At 40.4% G+C, this 22,128-nt stretch overlaps 1 protein-coding gene across 1 annotated transcript in view; it reads left to right on the top strand.

The window, feature by feature from the left end:
- Positions 1–14,106, top strand: part of LOC306843535 (MAM domain-containing glycosylphosphatidylinositol anchor protein 2-like) — a gene marked incomplete at both ends in the record, with an annotated part of 198,681 nt that extends 184,575 nt beyond the window's left edge. Inside the window, 5 exons of the mRNA XM_079375063.1 lie at positions 5,139–5,294; positions 7,671–7,832; positions 12,136–12,269; positions 13,873–13,972; positions 14,048–14,106. Coding sequence (XP_079231189.1) covers positions 5,139–5,294; positions 7,671–7,832; positions 12,136–12,269; positions 13,873–13,972; positions 14,048–14,106 — 611 coding nt within the window. The remainder of the gene's footprint in view (positions 1–5,138; positions 5,295–7,670; positions 7,833–12,135; positions 12,270–13,872; positions 13,973–14,047) is intronic.
- Between the last annotated feature and the right edge of the window lie 8,022 nt (positions 14,107–22,128).

A 22,128-nucleotide genomic window follows, 5' to 3' on the forward strand; every position in this document is an offset into this window, starting at 1 on the left:
CATACATACAGAGAATTAAAATTGCATTACTCTCAGACCCTTGGTGTAAACAGTTAACATTAAACACGTTCAAATACAGATAATACAGTTTAAACATATGTACATACAACTCTATAGCTATACAAGTAAGGACATTGTAGAAAAAAAATAAAATAAAATAAAGAAATAGATAAAGTGGCATAAGGCGCATGGCAGATAGTGCAAACCAGTTAAATAAAAACAAAACTGTGCAGATATATGTGTAGTGCAAAAAGAGCTTGTCAGTCTGAGGACATTGTAGAAAAATAAAAAAGATAGATAAAGTGACATAAGGCACATGGCAGAATAGATGGAGTGCAAACCAGTTAAATAAAACAAAAACTGTGCAGATATGGTGTAGTGCAAAAAGAGCTTGTCAGTCTGTTAAATTGACAGGAGAACAGTCTTTTTATGAGACTATCCGAGGAGGTAGTTTGCAGTCAATGCTGGATGAGGTAGTGATCAGTCCAATGCTGCACAAGTGAGAGGTGCTGGTCACAGTTTGTAAGTAGGTGGGGGTGGCTGGTCCTGGGGGTGTGGGGAGCCGGAGGGGGGAGGGGGGGGGTCTCATAGTGTCAGAGTTCAGTGTTGTATGGGGTAAAAAGAGGGGAGGGGGGGCAAGGACGGGAGGGAGTTCAGCTTCCTGACAGCCTGATGTATGAAGCTGTCCTTCAGTCTGCTGGTCCTCGCCTGGAGACTCCGCAGTCTCCTCCCTGATGGCAGCAGACTGAAGAAGCTGTGTGTCGGGTGGGTGGGATCACCTGCAATGCGGAGGGCTTTGCGGGTGAGACGGGTGCTGTAGATGTCCTGGAGGGAGGGGAGAGAGACACCAATGATCTTCTCAGCTGCTCTCACTATTCGCTGAAGTGACTTGCGGCAGGATGCGTTGCAAGCGCCATACCACACAGTGATGCAGCTGGTTAGGATGCTCTCGATGGTGCCTCTGTAGAAGGTGCACATGATGGGGGTCGGGGCTCTGGCTCTTCTGAGTTTGCGGAGGAAGTAGAGACGCTGCTGTGCTTTCTTGGCCAGTGCTACAGTGTTGTTAGTCCAGGAGAGGTCCTCTGTGATGTGCACACCCAGGAACTTGGTGCTGCTCACTCTCTCCACAGTCGCACCGTTGATGGTCAGAGGGGCATGCTGAGTGTGTACTCTCCTGAAGTCTTCTCCACATTCAGAGAGAGATTGTTGTCACTGCACCACCCGGCCAGGCGGCTCACCTCGCTCCTGTAGTTTGTCTCATCTCTGTTGCTGATGAGACCCACCACAGTTTTGTCATCCGCAAACTTAATGATCAGGTTAGAGTTGTGTGACGGTGTGCAGTCGTGGGTCAGCAGAGTGAAGAGGAGGGGGCTCAGCACACATCCTTGGGGGGCCCCAGTGTTCAGTGTGATGGTGCTGGATGTGTTACTGCCAACCCGTACTGCTTGAGGTCTCCCGGTCAGGAAGTCCAACAGCCAGTTGCACAGAGAGGTGTTGAGCCCCAGCTGGACCAGTTTGTGTGTGAGCTGTTGAGGGATGATTGTGTTGAATGCTGAACTGAAGTCTATAAACAGCATCCTGACATATGAGTCTTTTTTGTCCAGATGTGTGAGGGCTGGGTGGAGGGCAGTGGCGATGGCATCATCGGTCGAGCGGTTGGACCTATATGCAAACTGGAAGGGGTCAAGTGAGGGGGGGAGGACAGACTTGATGTGGTGCATGACTAGTCGTTCAAAGCACTTCATGAGAATAGGAGTGAGTGCTATTGGACGGTAGTCATTGAAACAGGATGGAGATGACTTCTTCGGGACTGGAATGATGGTGGTAGCTTTGAAGCATGTGGGGACAACGGCCTGATTTAGTGAGATGTTGAAGATGTCTGTGAAGACATCAGTGAGTTCCACTGCACAGTCTCTCAGTACACGCCCAGGAATGTTGTCAGGACCCGGAGCTTTGCGTGCATTGATTCTGCTGAGGGACCTCCTCACGCTGTCCGGGGACAGCGTCATCACCTGGTCTTCTGTGCAGTGGTGCTGTTTTGTGCCTCAAAGCGAGCAAAGAAGGCATTCAGCTCGTTCAGCAGGGGGATGGTGCTGTCACAGGTCTGTGGTGGGGGCTTGTAGTCCATAATGGTCTGTATCCCCTGCCACAAGCTCCGAGAGTCTCTGCTGTCGCTGAAACGATGGGCTATCCTCCTGGAGTACTGTCTCTTGGCCTCTCTGATGCCGCGGGATAGGTTGGCCCTAGCTGTCTTCAGGCCCTCCTCATCTCCAGCTCTAAAGCCAGCGTTCCGAGCCTTCAGCAGTCTGTAGACTTCCCCTGTCATCCACGGCTTCTGGTTGGCCCGGACAGTGATGGACTTTGTGACTGTTACATCATCAATGCACTTGGAGATGTAGGCAGTGACAGTCTCCGAGTACTCTTGGAGGTCTGTAGTGTTGTTGTATGTGGCAGCCTGTTTAAACATATTCCAGTCAGTGGTGTCAAAACAGTCCTGAAGTGCCTCTGACGACCCTTCCGGCCACACTTGAATCTGTTTGTGTATTGGTTTGATGACTTTGACGAGCGGTCTGTATGCAGGCATTAGCATGACAGTGATGTGGTCTGAGGCTCCGAGGTGGGGGAGGGGGAGGGCCTTGTAAGCTCCTCTCTGGGTGGTGTAAACAAAGTCCAGGGTATTTTTTCCCCTTGTTGGAAAGTCTATGTGTTGATGTATTTTTGGGAACACACTCTTTAAGTCTGCGTGGTTGAAATCCCCGGCCAAGATGAGAAAAGCATCTGGGTGGGCTGTCTGCTGCTCACTGGTGTGCTGGTACAGTTCATTTAGCGCCTCACTCCTGATGTTGTTGTTGGAGCTGGGAGGGATGTATACAGCAACTAGCAGTATGGCTGAATATTCCCTCAGTAGATAGAACGGCCGGCACTTAATAATCATAAACTCCACCAGGGGTGAGCAGTGTTTGCAGACCACAACAGTGTCGCAGCACCATGCATTATTGATGTAAACACAAAGCCTGCCACTGCGGATCTTACCTCCCTCGACGAGAACTCTGTCAGCTCGATAGCATGTTAGCTGGTCGAGCTGTATGGCGCAGTCCGGTACACTGTTGTTAAGCCATGTTTCCGTAAACACAAAAACACAACAGTCTCTTACAGTCCTCTGAGTGGAGCGGAGTAGTCGGATGTAGTCCAGTTTATTGTCCAAAGAGCGTACGTTCGCCAGTACGATGGTGGGGATAGCTGGCTTGTGTGGGTTGGCCGCTAGCCTAGCTCGGATACCTCCGCGCTTACCCCTCTTCTGCTTCCTCTCACGCCGCTTGTAGCGCCTCCGCTGTGGGCGAGATGCAGTAGTGGGGGTCGGTGATGGAGTAGGCTTTCAGAACAGACCGAGGTCCCGCAGCTCTTCGGCGTGTGCTGAGTTTAACTCAAAAAATGTGATTCTGCCGACATCGAGCAGAAACTCACGACTGTATGCGCGCTTACAGACAGGTAGACGAGACGAAGATGTACAAAAACATTGCGACTTACAAGACAAAAAACACGAAAACACCGTTCTGTCGGGAGAGAGAGAAGCCGCTGCGATTGTGCGCGCCGTGAGAGTGACGCCTGTGTTAATGCTAATGAATATTTATCCACAAACAGCAGCGGCTGAACCTCAAAGTCCTGCTTGTCTGTGTTAATGACAGTCCTGATGCTCATTTCCAAACACAACAAATGCTTTCAAGCCTAAAATGCTTCGGAACAGTCCTGTGTGTCGTGAAGTCATATGATGATGTGTTTGAGAAACAGACACAAATGTAAGTTGTTTGTACTGATAATGCTGCTGCAGCACTGTTTACACTGATTATAGAAAGAGTCACGGAGAGATTCTGGCTAAATTCCTACATTTGTAATTAGGGTTACGGTTAGGGATAAGTAAGAGTGTGTGTGTATGTATATGTGTGTATGTGTGTGTGTGTGTGTGTGTGTGTGTGTGTGTGTGCATGTTTATGTGGTTTATGAGGACACAAATTTGTATAATGACATGGGTATGACAGGGGTATTACAATATGAAGGTGGTTTATGAGGACACTGCCTATGTCCCCGTAATTCAAAAGGCTTAAAAAACAAACTAAATGGTGTTTTTTTTGAAAATCTAAAAATGCACAAAGTCTCCTGTGAGGGCTAAGTTTAGGTGTAGGGTTGGTGTAGGGCAATAGCACACACAGTTTGTTCAGTATAAAAACCATTACGCCTATGGAGAGTCCCCATAAACCACAAAAACCAACGTGTGTGTGTGTGCGTGTGTGTGTGTGTGTGTGTGTGTGTATGTGTAGATAAATAAATCAATAAATTATAATCAAATAAATAATTAGTATATATTTTATAATTAGTGATCTACCGATATTGATTTTTTATAACCGATACCAATTATTTGAATGTTTATATGCCTGATAACCGATATGCAGAACTGATATTTATTTACTGTTATAAAATAAATAAATGACTGAGTGAAGTAAGAACATACTTCACTTTGGTTTTTCCTCTTTTCAGTCATCTTTTTTTTAAGTGTTGAAAATTTCTTTCCTGTTAAATTTATTCTTGAATGAATGAATGAGGCATTTCTATAGCATTTCTATAATTTATTGTGTATTGCTGTACACCCAAAGCACTTTACAGTCATGTGGGGGTCTCTCCTCAACCACCACCAGTGATGATACGACAGTAGCCACAGCACAACGGCGCCAGTGCGCTCACCACCCTTTCTTGCTCCCTCAGATTCCAGATTTTCAAATAGTTGTATCTCAGCCAAATATTGTTCTATCCTAACAAACCATACATCAATGGAACGAGTATTTATAAATCATGTATAAATCTCAATTTCAAAGAATTGGCCCTTATGACTGGTTTTGAGGTCCAGGGTCACATATTTCATGAGATTAATTTATACTCTACTTGTGGTCAGTCTGCACAAGATCAACATGCTTCTTTGCGTTGCGCTTCCCCTTTAAATACAAGACCAAGCATTTGATCATCAGAGCATCTACGAATCTTGTTAATGCACGGTAAAGACGTGTGTGTGGGACATGAGCGTGTGAGATGATGATGATGATGATGATGGTGGTGATCTCTCTAACCCTGTTTCTGGTTGTTCTCAGGAGAGTTTCACTGCAGTTTTGAGGAGGATCCCATCTGCATGTTCACTCAGGACAAGAACGACGACTTCGACTGGATGAGACACAGCGCAGCCACACGCGACACCAAATACACGCCCAACACGGGGCCCAGTGGGGACCGCAGCGGCTCCAAACAGGGTACGAGCGTCTCAGGCCTTGAGGACAGAATCAGTGTGTCGTCTGTTGTGGCAGAAAATGAAAATGACTCGCACTGCTTAAGAGAAAAACCCACAAAATTTTTTATTCTTTGCAAAGAAGGTCAGACAGTCATATAGAAACACAAGTTGCTGCAGAGTGCGACAAAGAAGGGAGGGTTTCCTCCACCTTTATATCTCTTCCCTAGCCTTCAAGGTTACGTCTCTTAACAGCGGTACTTTTCCACACATGCTAAGAAAGTCAAAGACACAATCTATTATATCATACTTCTAAAGCTCGGACCCTCATATAGACAGGCGCCTTTGGGTCTCCCAGATGTTCCCTCCGAGCTCGGCTTAGGCCTGCAGGAACCCCTTGTCACCCATACATCTTATTCTTTAGGCCCCAAACCATATCTCATCTTGACTTCACAGCAGTTCTAAATAAAGCAGGCACTACACAATGTTCCATTAGCATATAGCAGAGTCTCTCTCACTCCAGCAGCTCAAGCATAATCCTCATGAGTTCTGTCTCAATTTTCAACCTGTTATATTTTTAACATATTAATTATTTATATAAATCATTTTAGCTATATTTATTTATATTTAATATATGATAAACTATGTCATATAGTAATTTTAGCATTTGATAAGTAAAAACTGGGCTGTGTCCTATGGTGTGACAGCAAAAATGTAGAGAAAAAAAATCTTAACATACAAATAACATGTAAAAATGTAAATTCATTCTTAGAGTTACAAATAGCATGAGAGAGGTTTATATTCAATGTTAGAGTTTTTTTTTTTACATTTTTTACATCATAGGACACATTGATACGTCAACTACAGAGTTTCTGGCTAAATTCCCATTTTGTAGTTTACAGAATAAACTAGAAATATTGAATATTAAATATATTTTTACATATTAAATATTTCTATAAATGTTTTTTTAAACAAATATTCATATATATATATATACACACACACAGTCCCCTCCATAAGTATTGTAACAGTAAAGACAAAATTGCTCTGTTGGCTGTGGAGTCGAGACATTTACAAATATGATTAAAAGATGAATATGAGACAAAACTACAGAATGTCACATTTTATTATTGCGTGATTCAACACAGATGTTTTACCAGCTAAGAAGATCAGCACTTTTAGAGTTCATCCCTCTATCTGATGTGATCATAAGTATTGGAGCAGTTGCCTCACAGGTCTTTCTAAGTGATCAGCTGTGTCCTGTTGCATTAATTCTTCAGATATTAAAAGCAGGGAATGTGTCGTATCAGTTATATCCATTACTTCTGTATTCTGAATCTTGCATTCGATGATGACACACACAAACCAGGATGAAGACGAGGGAGCTGACTTTGAGAGAAATGCAAGTGATTTGGATGCTAAAAGAAAAGAGGAAGTCAGTTAGAGCTCTAGCAAAAACAAAGGGTATGGAGAAATCAAGAGTTTGGAAACCACCAGCGACACCAGCAACCAACAACGACCTGATCAGCTGAGAAAACAACAGTAGTTGATGACAGACAAATCATAAAAGCTGTGAAAATGAACCCTAAAAGACGTGTCTGTAAAATCAGCAACAACTTCCAGAAAGCTGGGGTGATGCTCTGACAATCTACTGTCCTCAGGAGACTTTGACACAGAATTACAGATGCTACACAGCAAGATGCAATTTCTTCTTAAAATAGTTTTTATATTTTAAACATATTTAAGATATAATAAATGATACATATAGTTTATACACAAAATACATGAATTACAGCCTGAGAAGCGTTGCGAGTCTCTCCGGATGGAAAGCGCCTGGCTTTTAATCCTCATGCTGATTTCTGAAGTTATCTAGAATTGCATTAATATCCGCCGAGTTCCAATTAGTGCTCAGCGTGATTTGACTCGGATGAAATTCAGCTTTTCAGAGGTTGTGTGTTCCCAAAGGCGCTGGTTTATGATGACGGGACGCTCCGGAGGGAACGAGCGCCGCTCCTGTAAATAATACATTCAATTTAATCACCCTGATGATTCCAGACTGTCCGGTGTTTCATTCTCCTCAAGAGTCCTACAGACTTTAATTACCGCTCACCACGTTCAGGACAGGAAACTCTGTTTGATTGTGGCTGGAGGGGTTTTCACGGCCAACCTTTCAACGAGACGACGATCTGAAGAACAATCATCAATGCTATCAAACATATCCGGCTGACTTTTACTAGTAATACATTTCCAATTTACTATGTACAGTATATATATATACATATATATATATATATAAATGAAGCAGTTTTTATTACTGTGTTTCTACTGTCTGTTCTATTACTGTATTACTGTGTGTAAATGCAGTATGTGTGTCTCATTGTTGTGTTTGTGTGGTTCTCAGGTTTCTACATGTACATCGAGACGTCCAGACCTCGTAAAGATGGCGACACAGCTCGTCTCCTGAGCCCCACGTTTAATGTGACCCCCAAAAACCCCCACAGCATCACCAGCCCGCCAGCGTACTGCTTCAGCTTCTACTACCACATGTACGGCAAACACATCGGTAAGAGCCACAGACGTGCTAAAACATCCAGCTTCATTATATGACTAGATGATAGAGATGAAAACTGCACACTACTGCTGGAGTGAGAATTAGAGCATGTGACAACCTTATTTAGCTTATTCTGATGATGCTTTCAGCTGTCAATAATATTCTCAGCAGCAAAATTTACAGTGTATACTATTATAGTATTTATTAATGTTTTATTTATTATTATTTATTTTATTCTTTCATTATTTTGTAAAAATTTGTATCATTACAATAACTATATTATAATTAGTTTATATTAATTTTTATCATTCTATTTAGCTTTATTCTTATTTTAGTTGGTTTTAGAAATTTTAGCTTGTTACTTTACTAATTTGCATTCAAGTTTTTTGTCTTTTATTTTATTTTATTTTATTTTTTATTTATTTCAGTGTTCGTTACTGAAAACAATCTTCGTAGTTTTCAGTAGTTTGTAGTTTCTATAGTTTATTGTAGTAATTTAATTATAGTAATTTATAGCAATTTATATTTCAATTAGTTGCCAAAGCAAACATTACTAATGTTTTGTTTTTTTTGTTTTTTTAATTGCTGAAACTGTTTTTTATTCCGTTTTCTTTTTGATTTTAGTGGACATTTTAAGAACTTTATGTGCATTTTTTGTTTGTTTTTTTATAATTCTGTTTGGCTTTAATTTAGTTTATTTAAATTTTTGTAATTTAGTTTTAGCCAATGCAACATTACAAATTATCATTATTATTGTTTTGTTTTTTAACTTTTTTTCCATATAGATTTTAATGTGAGTTTTAGTAATTTTGTTAAGTGCTTTTGTCATTTTTATTAGTTTATATATATTATAATATATATTATTTATATATATATATTATATATAATTGAGGGGGTATGCGGGGGGATAGCATCCCCCTGGTCGAAAAAAATGACAAAAAGCATCCCCTCTGTAAAACCACCATCCCCCCTTACCATCCCGTTTGGATTATCAATTTTGTGTATTAAGTAAAACTTATCATGCACATGAAATGTTAAAATTCTCTACTTATGATCATTTACGAACTAAATAATGGCAATTGGTCAATCAGAATTTGGTACTGTAACAAGCTGCACCCAAGCGGACGAAATTTCGTTATTTTTCGCGCAAAATGGTTCAAGTGCAACTTTTGAAGTTCTTTAAAAAAGAAGACAACTGAAGGTATGATTTTTCATTGATTAGAGATGATAGGAGAGCTGACATCCAACTTTGGAAGGGAAAAAAAAACACGAGGGTCCAAAAAGCATTCACTGCATGATGAAGCCCATTAGAATACAGTTAGAATGCCTTTATAATTCCAGCAATGAAACAAAAAATACCCATGTATGAGTTTTTATATTCATTGCACAAGCAATGTACTTTTCTGTATATCAGCACATGTGCACGAGGCCACAAGCACAAATGTGCTATTAGTTTTATACAACAGTGCATAACAACACGGTTTCATTCTATGAATGAATCAGTTTTTTGAACAAATCGAGTGAGCCAGTCGTTTGATTTGAATGATTCAGTAAGTCATTTATTAAAACAGGGACCTACTGGCGGTTTTATTGTCATATTTATTTATCCATGACAGACCTAAACCAGTCAAGAACACTTTCAGCTAAATATTGTTTAATTATCAATATTCACCAAAATTCCTCTATTTCAGGCCCCAGAAGGAAAAAACACTTATAAATAATAGTTCATTTAATAAGGCTAATGTTTCATTAAATAGAAACCTTTTTTAAAATGATACCAATTTTGTAATCATTGTGTAAAATTAGCCACAGGACCCCAACATACTAAATAAAATTATATATATAATTTTATTTAGCTTTCATTGGCCTGGTTTCACAGACAGGGCTTAGACTAAACCAGGATTAGGCCATAGTTCAATTAGGAGATTTAAGTAATTTTTCTAAAAGTGCCTTAGAAAAAACGTTACTGATGTGCATCTTGAGACAAAACAAAGACACTGATATATTTTAAGATCAGTCAGTGCAACTTTCTTTCAGTTGAAACAGCTCAGACTTACATTTTAATCTAGGACTAGTCTTAAACCTTGTCTGTGAAACCAGGTGTTTTATTTTTAATTTAAGTTTTATTAATTTAGCCATTTACTTTTAGTAATTTAAACATTTATTTGACTTAGTTGCTAAAGCAACATTACTGAATTTCATTGAAGTTAAAGTATTTTTTATTTAATTTTTGTGTTACATTTTATTTCAGTTACTGGAAACAATTTTGATAGTTTTAGTTAATAATGTATTTTTAACACATTGTACCATATTTAAATTCACAGATTTTTTCCCCACTTGCACTCGAGAGAGTTTTAAAGATTAATGAGCACTTTGAATCTGCACAGATAAAGACTGCCATGTTTGTTGTGTATATGGTTGAATATACAGCTGTGAAAAAAGACCAAAGCAGTAGATGTGGGCCTGACAGACAGAAGTGGCATTACCTGCGCTCGGCTCACAGCTGATTAATGAAACTCACTTCAGTTTGGCTTTGGAGTTCTTTCTGTCTGTGTTTGTTTACTGGATTAAATCCCAGAGCTCACAGCACTGTCACAGCGCTTCCATCAGCTGCATTCCTCATGCCGTCCAGAACCACCACAACACCTCATTCATCTCTAAACCAGACGTTTTATCCCCACAGAGCAGCTGCTGGAATATAATGAGACCGGAGTAGATTTAAGAGGATATCGCTCACATTAACATGAGCAGAAACGCTTTCATTCCTCTTTACAAGTGTTTCACTCAGGAAGATTGAGCGGATTGACTACCTAAACCTGACCGTGATGTCTTGTTTAGGGAAAAACACTATAGGTGAACCCAGCTAATGAAACAAAACAATTTTGCAAGAACATTTTGCTTGTCTTTTTTTTTCTTGGTTAAGCGTTATGAGAATGTTACTTTTGAATGTTCTCTGAACATTCTGAAAGTTGCAACATTTAAAAAAACGTTAGACGAACATCCAACTAAAACATTTCAGGAAAAAAAAAACACATTCCATAACAATGTATAACATTTTTGTGCTAACATTCTGAGAATATTATTAAAGATCAGGTGACTCTGAATGAACGTAGCATTAATGTTGCTGCAAGAACGTTTGTTTATAACCTTCTAAGAATGTTCTCTGTTAGCTGGGAATTTATGTCAAGTGTAAACTAATCGATATAACCATACTTGATTAATCACAGGACATTAAGAAAAATATTTTCTATTACAAATTTTCTGAAATGTTATGCTTAAATATGCAGATGAGTCATTATCTAATTATTAGAGATCAAAGTTTTTGTGGAGGGGATTCTGGATTTTTCTTTTTATAACTCCGTAAATCAGAAAATACTGTCAACAGACAGAAAAACAATACATTTTCACCTTGAATTGCAATTTAAAAAACTAAATGTTACATGAACAATCCCCTCTGTAAAATACTTCAGAATATAGATAGGAGTAAAACTGTAAAATTTTGTGTATGTAAGTGCTGATGAAGTGGAGAAAAAACTTTTAAAGATTGAAATCTTCAGATACAAATAGATAAAGTGCAGTGCGTTTTTATTTATTTTTGGATGTTTTCTTTCCACTAGTCTTAAGATTGATTCAAAATTCTTGTCTGATTTTCTGAATTTCTCTTTTTATCATAAATCTTAAAATACTGTCAACAGGCCTAAAATAGTGTAAAAACTCAGGTGAATGATATATGAACAAACCCCTCAGTAGAAATCTTCAGACTATAGACAGAAATAAAACTCTAAGTTGTGGTGTATGTAAGAGCTGCTGAAGTGGAGGAAAAACTTTTAAAGTTGTTGATTTGAATTTAAATCTACAGACACAAATAGATTAAAAATATATAATAAAATGTGTATTTTTGATGGGTTTTTTCCCCCACTAGTCTGAACATTGGTTAAAAAAATTTTATCTGATTTTGTTAATATATTAGAATTAAATATTTTTCCAGACGTGATTCTCGATATCTCTTTTTGAAAAACTTTTGAAGACTTGTTGGAATTGAAATTGAAATGTTTTCTTTCCACTATTCATGTTAGGGAAGCAAAATAGACCTCAAAACTGACCAATTCATGAAAAAAACATGCCTTCAGATTTCCACACACCTTCCCAAGTACCCAAAGCAAGCATGATTGTTAATTTACCATCCTACAGCTTTGACCAGATAGAAACCAAGTACAATCGATTGATTTGCAATTTGACTTGCGCTCTTCAGTTCTTCTGTCGGACGGCACTGAGGAGGTCAGTTGTTAAATGAATTGATTGTATTTTCCCGCAGGCACTCTGAATGCGTTTGTGAAGCAGAAAGGTCAGTCGACTTCAGATGCCGGTCCAGTCTGGTCTCTCAGCGGGAACCAAGGGGACCGATGGAGACAAGCCAAAATTAGCATTCATCCTTCTGCCTCCTTCCAGGTGAGCAAACTGCACGGGTAACACGGACACATTCACATTCATTCAGTATTTATAGAGCATTTATGTGAGCTTTAGGGTCAGTTTTGAGGGAAAATTATATTTTTATTCATCAAGGACACATTAAATTGATGATAAGTAACAGTAAAGACATTTATAATGTTACAAAAGATTTCTATTTCAAATGAATGATGTTCTATTGAACTTTCTATTCATCAAAGAATCCTGATATTTCAGTATCAATGCTATACTAATTAGTGCTGTCAAATGACTAATCGCGATTAATCACATCCAAAATAAAACTTTTTACTTTTACATTTTTTTACATGGTATATGTGTATGTACTGTGTATATTTATTATGAATATATAAATACACACACATGCATGTATATATTTAAGAAAAATATGTTACGTTTATATATTAAATATATTTATATATAATATAAATTGTATGAATATATATATATATATATACACACATGTAAATACATGTAGATATTTTCGAAATATATACTGTATGTGTGTATTTATATACACATAATAAATAAACACAGTACACACACATATATTATGTAAACAAAAACTTTTATTTTGGATGCGATTTATCGTTATTTATCGTTTGACAGCACTAATACTAATATATTTTCTGTTAGTATTTTGGATTAGATTTTATTTTTATATTTTCTCTTTTCATTTTAGTTAATGTTTTAGTACCTTTGTTAGGCTTTTTTGTCATTTTTTAAAAAGTCTATATAGTTTTTTTTATTCATTTAGGTTTTTTTCAGTTTATTTTGTTTTAATTCTTTTAGTACGTTAACTTTAATTAAACAACGACACATTTTGATTATATTTCAAATAAATGCTGTTCTTTTGAACTTTCTCTTCATCTGTGAATCCTGAAAAATAAAATCTATCAAGATTTCCACAAAATATTGTGCAGCACAACTGTTTTCAACATTGATAATAATCAGAAATGTTTCTTGAGCAGCAAATCTAGTTTTTTAGTTTTTTCTAGTTCTAGTTTTAATTATAACATCTGGCAAAGGGACTACCAATGAAAACTAGCCTTTGGGCTAATTTGGGTACATTTACATTCATGAATGTTGATTAATGTACACTATCCCTTTTTGTGAAATAAATAAATCAGCATATTAGAATGATTTCTGAAGATCATGTGACACTGAAGAGACACTGCGCATCACAGAAATAAATTATAGTTTAACACATATTCACATAGAAAACAGCTGTTTTAAATTACAAAACTATTTCACAACGTTTACTGTATTTTTGATCAAATAAATTCAGCCTTGGTGAGCAGAAGAGACTTCTTTCAAAGACAAAAAAAGTCTTAATGTTATATTTATAGTTTTTTGTAAATGTAATATATCTATGTATATATATATATATGTGTGTTTAATTTTATGTCCTAAATGTTTTTATGAAGTCACAAAGCATTGTATGAAACAGTAAGTCACTCGAGGTCATGCTGTATTTAAAAAAAGCCTAATAGCACAACCTCTCATATCTTACAGAAGCTAATGTCGAGTCCAGAAGAGGCTCTTGAGACGAGCATTATTTTGTTTGTGCTCCATTTCCATCACACAGGTGATATTCGAGGGCGTCCGCGGCCCCGGGATCGAGGGGGACATCGCCATCGATGATGTCACGCTCGAGGAGGGGGAGTGTCCTGACCCTCCGTCCAATCGTATGTATCAAGCATGCATCTCCATGGTAACCAGAACAAAATTGTGGTAATTGCATGTAACACAATTTTGTCCAGGAGAGCTCAGTAATTACAGAAGAACATACAGCGAGAAAGACGGAAATGAGGCCAGGTAATGGGCTGGAATTGACAAGAGCGGCGGCGAGAACACGGCTCCGCTTCTGCTGGAAACATCAGAGCAAATGAAAAACTTTCCTTCCAGAGCCAAACTACTGCTGTGATCGAGAAGTGAAGCTATGTGTGAATCATTATTATAAGGCATCATGTTTTCCATTATTATCCAAAGCTGCGTGACCGTAAGAGACGTCTCATATCGATCTCACCGTGAGATGTGTTTGTGTCATAAACACAAGCGTGGTGGAGAACCATGTCAGTACACAAATTAGTGGCGCCCTCCTACTGTATAACAGTGAAAACATGGAAAGCTGGAAAATTCCTTCAATGCTGGGGAAAGATTTAAAGGAACAGTTCACCCAATAATGAAAACTCTGTCATCATTTACTCACCCTTATGTCACTCCAAATCTGTATGAGTTTCCAATTTCTGTTGAACACAAAATTAGATATTTTGGAGAATGTTGGTATTCAAACAGATGACGCTGGTAGCCATTGACTTACATAGTAGTTTTTCCATACTATGGAATTCAGTGGCTACCGCCAACTGTATAGTAACACTGTAGAGCTGGGTGATATGAGCAAAAATTCATATCTCAGTATTTTGTGGTATACGGTATATATCTCTGTATTTTGTATTTGGGTTAAACAAATAATCAAACAAAGTGAATGTAACCATGTACACTGTAGAAAAAAAGTTGAGCAAACTTAAAAATTTAAGGCAACCAGCTTCAGCAGATTTTTGAGTTCTCTCAACTTTTTGTTGTACTTAAAACAACAAGTTGAGAACTCAAAAGGCAGATTTTTAGTCAGAGTTATTGCCCTCCTATTTTATTGCGCTCTGTCTGTCTGCCACTCGTTTTTAATGAAGTTTAGCGGAGCAAAGCTCATGCAAATGGAAATATTTCCATGGCTTTCTAACACTTACAGTACATATGGAGAATATACCTGTGAAATGTAAGTTATGCATTTAGAAAAACAGCACATCTCTAACACACTAAACAGCGCGAGTAGCATCTCGCCTTTCTGTCAGAGCTGCTTTAAACTCAAACTATAGGCTACTATATCTTACGAGTTTTTTAAAGCCCTTCATATAAAGTTTAGAACAAATTGTATTATGCACTTTCTCCACCACAACTCAGTTTGTGTCCTCCCTAGATATTTTTTCAGATGCACTCGTAATCAAACTACTGTATATCGATATTAACGGTATTGCTACATACCGTAAATATATCGATATATCATACAAACTCGATATACCGCCCAGCCCAAGTGCACAGCAACTCCCACATACACATGAGAGGCCCAGGCATCATACTGGTTAGTTTTGATCTGGTTATCTGGTTAGTGCTAACCTCTTTCTCTGTGTTTCCCACAGCAATCAGAGGAGCGGCTGCATGCGGCGCTTCCAGTATATGGCCATTGAGCATCACGCTGTTTTTTACCGTATTCATCGGTCAGAGGTGACGGTCCCCGTGAGAAAAGACTCCAGACGCGTCCCTCTATATTTAATCACCAAAGATTCATGCTTTCGGATCGCAGAGGAGGCACAACACCGGATCCACATGGAATGAACCGACTACAAACAGAAAAGTAACAACTAATGCTTAAAATAATAAATAAATAAACATTTTCTGCTGAGATACGATGCTCCAATGTCTGGACTCAACTGTGGGTTTGAACGTTGATCTCAAAAGCACAACGAATACTTCACAATCTGGATTTACCTGCAAGACAAGCGAAAACATGAATGAATATTGAGTTTTACACACCATTCCCCTTCCTTCACAGTTTTTTGTTTCATCTTGAGATGTTCTTTTCTGGTGCTTTGGAGTACAATCAACAGAAACATCTCTTGATTTGTTCTGGGTTTGGTTCGGATCAGTGCTTTAAAACACAAGTAAAACAGAACCTCGTTTCGCTTTATTCCCCGACTCCAGTAGCAGCCTGATTTCTCAACACTGTGCTCACGCTCCCAAGCGGAGAACCTTGCGCTTTTTGGCGTCCGTGACGGTGAAAGACTTGGATTGTCGTCGTTCCCAGCACCGGTTGAGTGAAAGAGTTTTTGCCATTAAAAAAAGAAGTGCCTTCAGGTTAAAAACCGATCTGTTAGCCTGGCCATCGACACCAAACGTCCATGTTTCTAACATCTCCGATGGGCTATTTTATACTCATTTCTATCGCCCCTCAAGTGCTGGAATGCACGACTGCGAGCGTCATGTATGAAAAATCCTGAACGCACGATTCTTTGGCTGCTGGAGGACGATATATGGACAAATGTTACGCTCTCCATCCCTGACTATCATGCCTCTGTCATTTATACACCAAACAGTGTGCATTCTGAGAGAAAAAATACGAAATATTCATAATTATAATAATATTTTATTACTCTATCCAGAATGTGTCTCAGCTTTTACACACGAACTGTGAAAATCGGTGACGGTATCTACCTGAGCGCTCGACCGGCCGCTTTTTAAAAAGGGTGTTGTAAAAAAAAAAAAAAATGTGTTATGAAAATGTTTTGACAAGAAGCTGTCTCGTTTCTTCTGATTTACGTTGAAATGTTCAAACTTTGCTGTCTTTATTTCTCGTTGTGTCTCCCTTGCATTGCTGAAAATATCAAAAACGGGCAGAAAAACGCCGGTTTGGTAACTGTACAACTTGTATATGTAAAGAAGCTCTGTTCATTGAGATTTATATGAGATGTTTTATGTACGAGTCAAAGGAAGCACAACATTTAGGATTCAGTCATCTATAAACATCATATATGTGACCGTCCTCCTGCAAAACCAATGTGAAAATGAAGTGACACTGGAAGCGGAGTTTCACTAAGAATTGAATCAAAAATTTATTAAAATGTAATAATGGAAATATAACATAATGGTAATATTGCTCATGCGTATGGTTAAAAACAATATATGATTTAAATGATTGGGGCGGAATACAAAAACATCACAAGCTGATTAATGATATTCAAAAAGATATTTAAAGAAATAGTTCACCCCAAAATTAAATGTTCTCACCCTCAGGTCATCCAAGATGTACTGTAGATGAGATTGGAGAAATGTGTCTCTGCATCAGTGTCTCAGCAATGGATGCTCTGCAGTGAATGGGTGCCGTCAGAATGAGAGTCCAAACAGCTGATAAAAACATCACAATAATCCACACCACTCCAGTCCATCAGTTAACATCTGGAGAAGAAAAAAGCTAAAACTAATCCAGCATTAAGATGTTTTTAACTCAAATATGAGTCTATAATCCATAAAAAAAAGTGCATCTGCTGTTGTCTCTCACATCAAAATCCAGCCACATATTTGTTTAGAGCCGTTTTGATCTGTGCAGATGTCTCTCCTGATTCAGACCAGAACACTTTATCACTGGAGGAAGCGTTATTATGGATGATCAGCTAACAGAGAATGTTCTCTCAACGTTATAAACAAACGTTCCTCCAGTAACATTAACAGAACATTCATTCAAAGTTGTCTGGTCTGTAATAATGTTCTCAAAATGTTATTTATACATTGCTCATGGAACTTTTATTCTGAATCATTTAAATGTTGCTACTTTTTTCAGAACGTTCAGAGAACATTCAAAAGTAACGTTCCCATAATGTTTGCAAAATGATACAATGGAATGTTTCCTTAATGTTCGGATATAAACAAGCAAAAACATTCTTCAAAGGTTGTCAAAACCTAAAGAAAACATTCTTGGACATTTTGCTGGATGGAATTATGGATTATGGACTCGTATTTGAGTGTTTCAGCTTTTGTGTTCTCCAGATGTTAACTGATGGACTGGAGTGGTGTGGATTATTGTGATGTTTTTATCAGCTGTTTGGACTCTCATTCTGACGGCACCCATTCACTGCAGAGCATCCATTGCTGAGACACTGATGCAGAGACACAATTCTACAAATCTGATGAAGAAACACACTCATCTTCATCTCGGATGACGTGAGGGTGAGGATATTTTCAGATCATTTTTATTTTAAAAGTGAAGTGTGTTGTTGTTTAGGGTATTTGGGTGTTTCTTTGTAAAATCAATTAAGAGCATTGACACACATGGAGTTGGTTTTATTTTAGATGAATGATGGTGCGATGCAGCAGGTGTTTCTGGTGTTGATGATGTAGACGTGCGTCACAGAAATGTATTGGTACCTCAAGAGCTGTTTCATAATGGAAATGTTTAATATTCTGCTGCGCTCGCCGTATTGTCACATTGCATTAGTGACAAACAACATGAGGTTAACAATGCCAGACATGAAGTCCTGAACCATAATGTACAATTTCCTTCCTTGTGCCCCAAAACAAGCAGGAGGGTAAAGAACGAGCCGAGTGAATAACGAAGCGTGATTATTCTCCTGGTTTTACCGCAGGACGTCACATATATGTGCTGGTATATGCAGTGTACCACAGGTCAAAACAGAGTCACTACATGATGTAAAAGATTCATTCACAGTACAATGACTGACACTTGTTACAGGACTTCAGAATCGTCCGTCTAATGAATCACGAGTCAAATATACAGGTCAAATCAGCCAAACAAACTGAGTCAACAAACTGAGTCTTTATGATGTAAAAACGAGACATCAACAATAAAATAAATATTAATGATGTTAATTAAGGGCTAAAGGCATCTTAGCTGTGAACATGTACTACATGAGAGCTTATGTTATTATTATTTGCCAAAAGAAGACATGGGTGTCATTTGTTTTCCATTTAGAGTTGGGCGATGTACTGAATGCATTTGTGATGATTTGCTGGTGAAAATGAACGTCTCGGTTATGTATGTAACCCTCGTTCCCTGAAGGAGGGAATGGAGACGTCACGTCGGTGACCGACGAATTGGGATCTCGCTTAGAGAGACCAATCCACTACGAGTGTATCTAAACAAGCCAATGCACATTGGCATGCGATTATTGCATCCAGCTGCCGCTGATCACAGCGTGAGTATAAGTAGGCAGCAGGTGCAGCGCATATTCAGGTTTTCGCTGAGGAGCCGAGCCAGAGACCCGGCCGCTCAGCGGTGGTACAGCAGCCGTGGCGACGGGAAGTGACGTCTCCGTTCCCTCCTTCAGGGAACGAGGGTTACATACGTAACTGAGACGTTCCCTATCAGTCGGTCACTCCGAGTCACGTCGGTGACCGACGAATTGGGATCCCTACCAAAGGGCCACGGATACTGCCCCTTCCAGTGTCCTGTGGAAGCCTCCTGCACCCCTATTTTTTGGCGCAGGTCAGGGCTTAGCACAGAAGGCCAGTTGCTGTTGCTATGGCACTACCCACTCAGTAAGACTGGATACCATTTGGAAAACGTACCCATTCCACTTGGTACCGGACGCTGCAGAAGCCCAACCTTCCCGAAGGAGGTTCAGAAGCACTTACGCATATGAACAACCGTTTAGGTGCATATGGAAGATTAGTGGAGATTGTAGCCTCTTGACAATAGCAGAACATCTGCCGGGGAAACATGGGCTCTAAGGCTATACCGTGGATTTCACACATATGGGATCCAATTAGGTCTCGCATATGGAAACCAGCCCTCTACCAGTTCTCACGGATTCATCGAGTGAGGGGCCTGGCGTCAGACGCTCCGCCACGTCTGACTGCCGAGGGAATGGAGGAGCTCGACAGGGTCTACAGTATGGACTCTCTGGAGCAGTTTTAGCAAGCCGACCTGAAACCGGAGCCTCTCAGTGCTTCTACCCGTTTGAGGTGAGAACCCGGGAGGAAACCGGTTCCACACGAAGGCTATAGAACCTAGCGAACGTGTTAGGGGTCACCCAGCCCGCAGATCTACAAATATCTGCCAGCAAGGCGCCACTGGCCAATGCCCAGGAAGATGCAACACTTCTAGTAGAGTGGGCTCTCAACCTGAACGGGCAGGGCACACCCTGTGCCTGATAAGCCAGGGTGATGGCGTCCACTATCCAGTGGGCCATCCTCTGCTTGGAGACGGCATTCCCCTGAAGCTTTGCGTCCTGTCAACGTAGCATCTCAATGCTCGGACGGGACAAAGCAAAGCAAGGGCTGGGTCTGCCTCCTCCGAGATCCTTGATGGAGGCCAATGCAAGCAGGAGCAGAGTCTTCATTGAAAGAAACTTCAGCTCAACTGTCTGCAAAGATTAGATTAGATTAGATTAGATTCAACTTTATTGTCATTGCACATGTAAGGTACAGGGCAACGAAATGCAGTTAGCATCTAACCAGAAGTGCAATAAGCAGAGGTACAGGATATACAGTGCCTACAATATGTTACATATGTACAGAAATATACAGATAAGGCAGTAGTACTATGGACATAATTTACAAGTGTTTAAATACTATCAGTATGATATACAGATGGGTGATATGAACATACTATACAGATGGGTTGTGCAGTAAATGTATGTACACTAGAGCAAAAACTATGAAAATAATTACAAATGGATATGAATAAGCTATAAATTAAGATATATAAACACTAGTGCAATGAACATTGAAAGTGCATAGAAATAAACATTTACAGTACATAGTACTCATTGTAGATTGGTTGTTTTTTTGTTTTGTTTTTTTAATCGATTTAATGATGGGGAGGGGTGAAGAGTTTGTAGTGGTGTGTGAGGGGGGTATCATTGGGCAGAGTTTAGTAGGGAAACAGCTGTAGGGAAAAAGCTGTTCCTGAGTCTGCTTGTCCTTGTTCGGAGGCTCCTGAAGCGCCTCCCAGAGGGCAGTAAGTTAAACAGTCTATGGTCAGGGTGAGAGGAGTCCTTAAGAATGCCGCGAGCTCGACGTAAACAGCGTTTTCTCTGGACGTCCTCAATGGCAGGGAGTGGTGTCCCTGTGATGCGTTGGGCGGTTTTCACCACCCTCTGTAGTGCCTTGCGGTCAGCAGCTGAGCAGTTCCCATACCAGACTGTGATGCAGTTGGTCAGGATGCTTTCAATTGCACACCGGTAGAAGTTCCGCTGGATGATTGGAGACAGGTGGTTCTTCTTCAGTGTCCTAAGGAAGAAGAGGCGTTGGTGAGCCTTCTTGACTAGGCTGGATGTGTTGGTGGTCCAGGTCAGGTCCTCCGAGATGTGGGTTCCCAGATCTCAAATGGGCCCCGCTGTAGTGCTTTGAGCACTAGAGACAGGTCCCAAGAGGGTATATAGGGGGGCCGTGGAGGATTTAGCCTTCTTGTCCCCCTAAGGAACCTGATGACAAGTCATGCCTACCCACTTCCGAACCGCCCACAGCTGCTCACTGGCAAGAGAGGGGGGTGTGAATCAAGACTGGCTCGTCCACAACTCCCCGACCCCTCTGAGGACCCAGAGATAGAGGAAACTGCTCTTTGTCGAGATTTTGGGTACCACAGGCCAGTGGCGGGCAAAAAAGAAACAAAAGATTCTCCGCCCGGCCCTCCTCCGGGGTAGGGAGTGGTGCGTTCACCATCTCCTGAAGAGCATCCTCCTCCACCTCCGGGTCGCCCGTCTCAGGGCCTCTTGCTGTTTCGCTTGCCACCAGGTTTGGCGGGGGCCTGGACGGGCGGGGCAGCTGCCCTGCAACCGGCTCCACGGTGCTGCTTTGCTGGAGGCTGCTGTGTTTGCTGCGCGGGAGCGGGGGCAGCGGATAGACTGAGGCGCTGCCGCCGCCAGCCGGGTGGAAGCAGCAGCTGCACGCCAGGGGCAGGATGTGCCTGATAGCCTCAGTCTGCCTCTGTGCAGCAGAGAACTGCTGGGCGAAGTTCTCCACTGTGTCGCCAAAAAGGCCGGACTGGAACACAGGGGTGTTCAAGAACCGCATCTTGTCAGACTCCCTCATGTCGGCCAGACACAGCCAGAAATGGCGTTCCTGTACCACCATAGTGGACATTGCATGGCCCAGAGACTGCGCAGTGACCTTCGTCGCTCGTAGCGCGAGGTTAGTAGCAGTACGAAGCTCTCTGATAACTTCCGGGTCGTGCCCACCCTCGTGCAGGTCCTTCAGTGCCCCTCCGATGCAGCGATCGACATCAAATCGTCAGGGGGAGCACCAAAAGATACAACTGGTACCCCATGAGAGG

Source organism: Barbus barbus (genome assembly GCF_936440315.1).
Source record: "Barbus barbus genome assembly, chromosome: 24".
Taxonomy (NCBI): domain Eukaryota; kingdom Metazoa; phylum Chordata; class Actinopteri; order Cypriniformes; family Cyprinidae; genus Barbus; species Barbus barbus.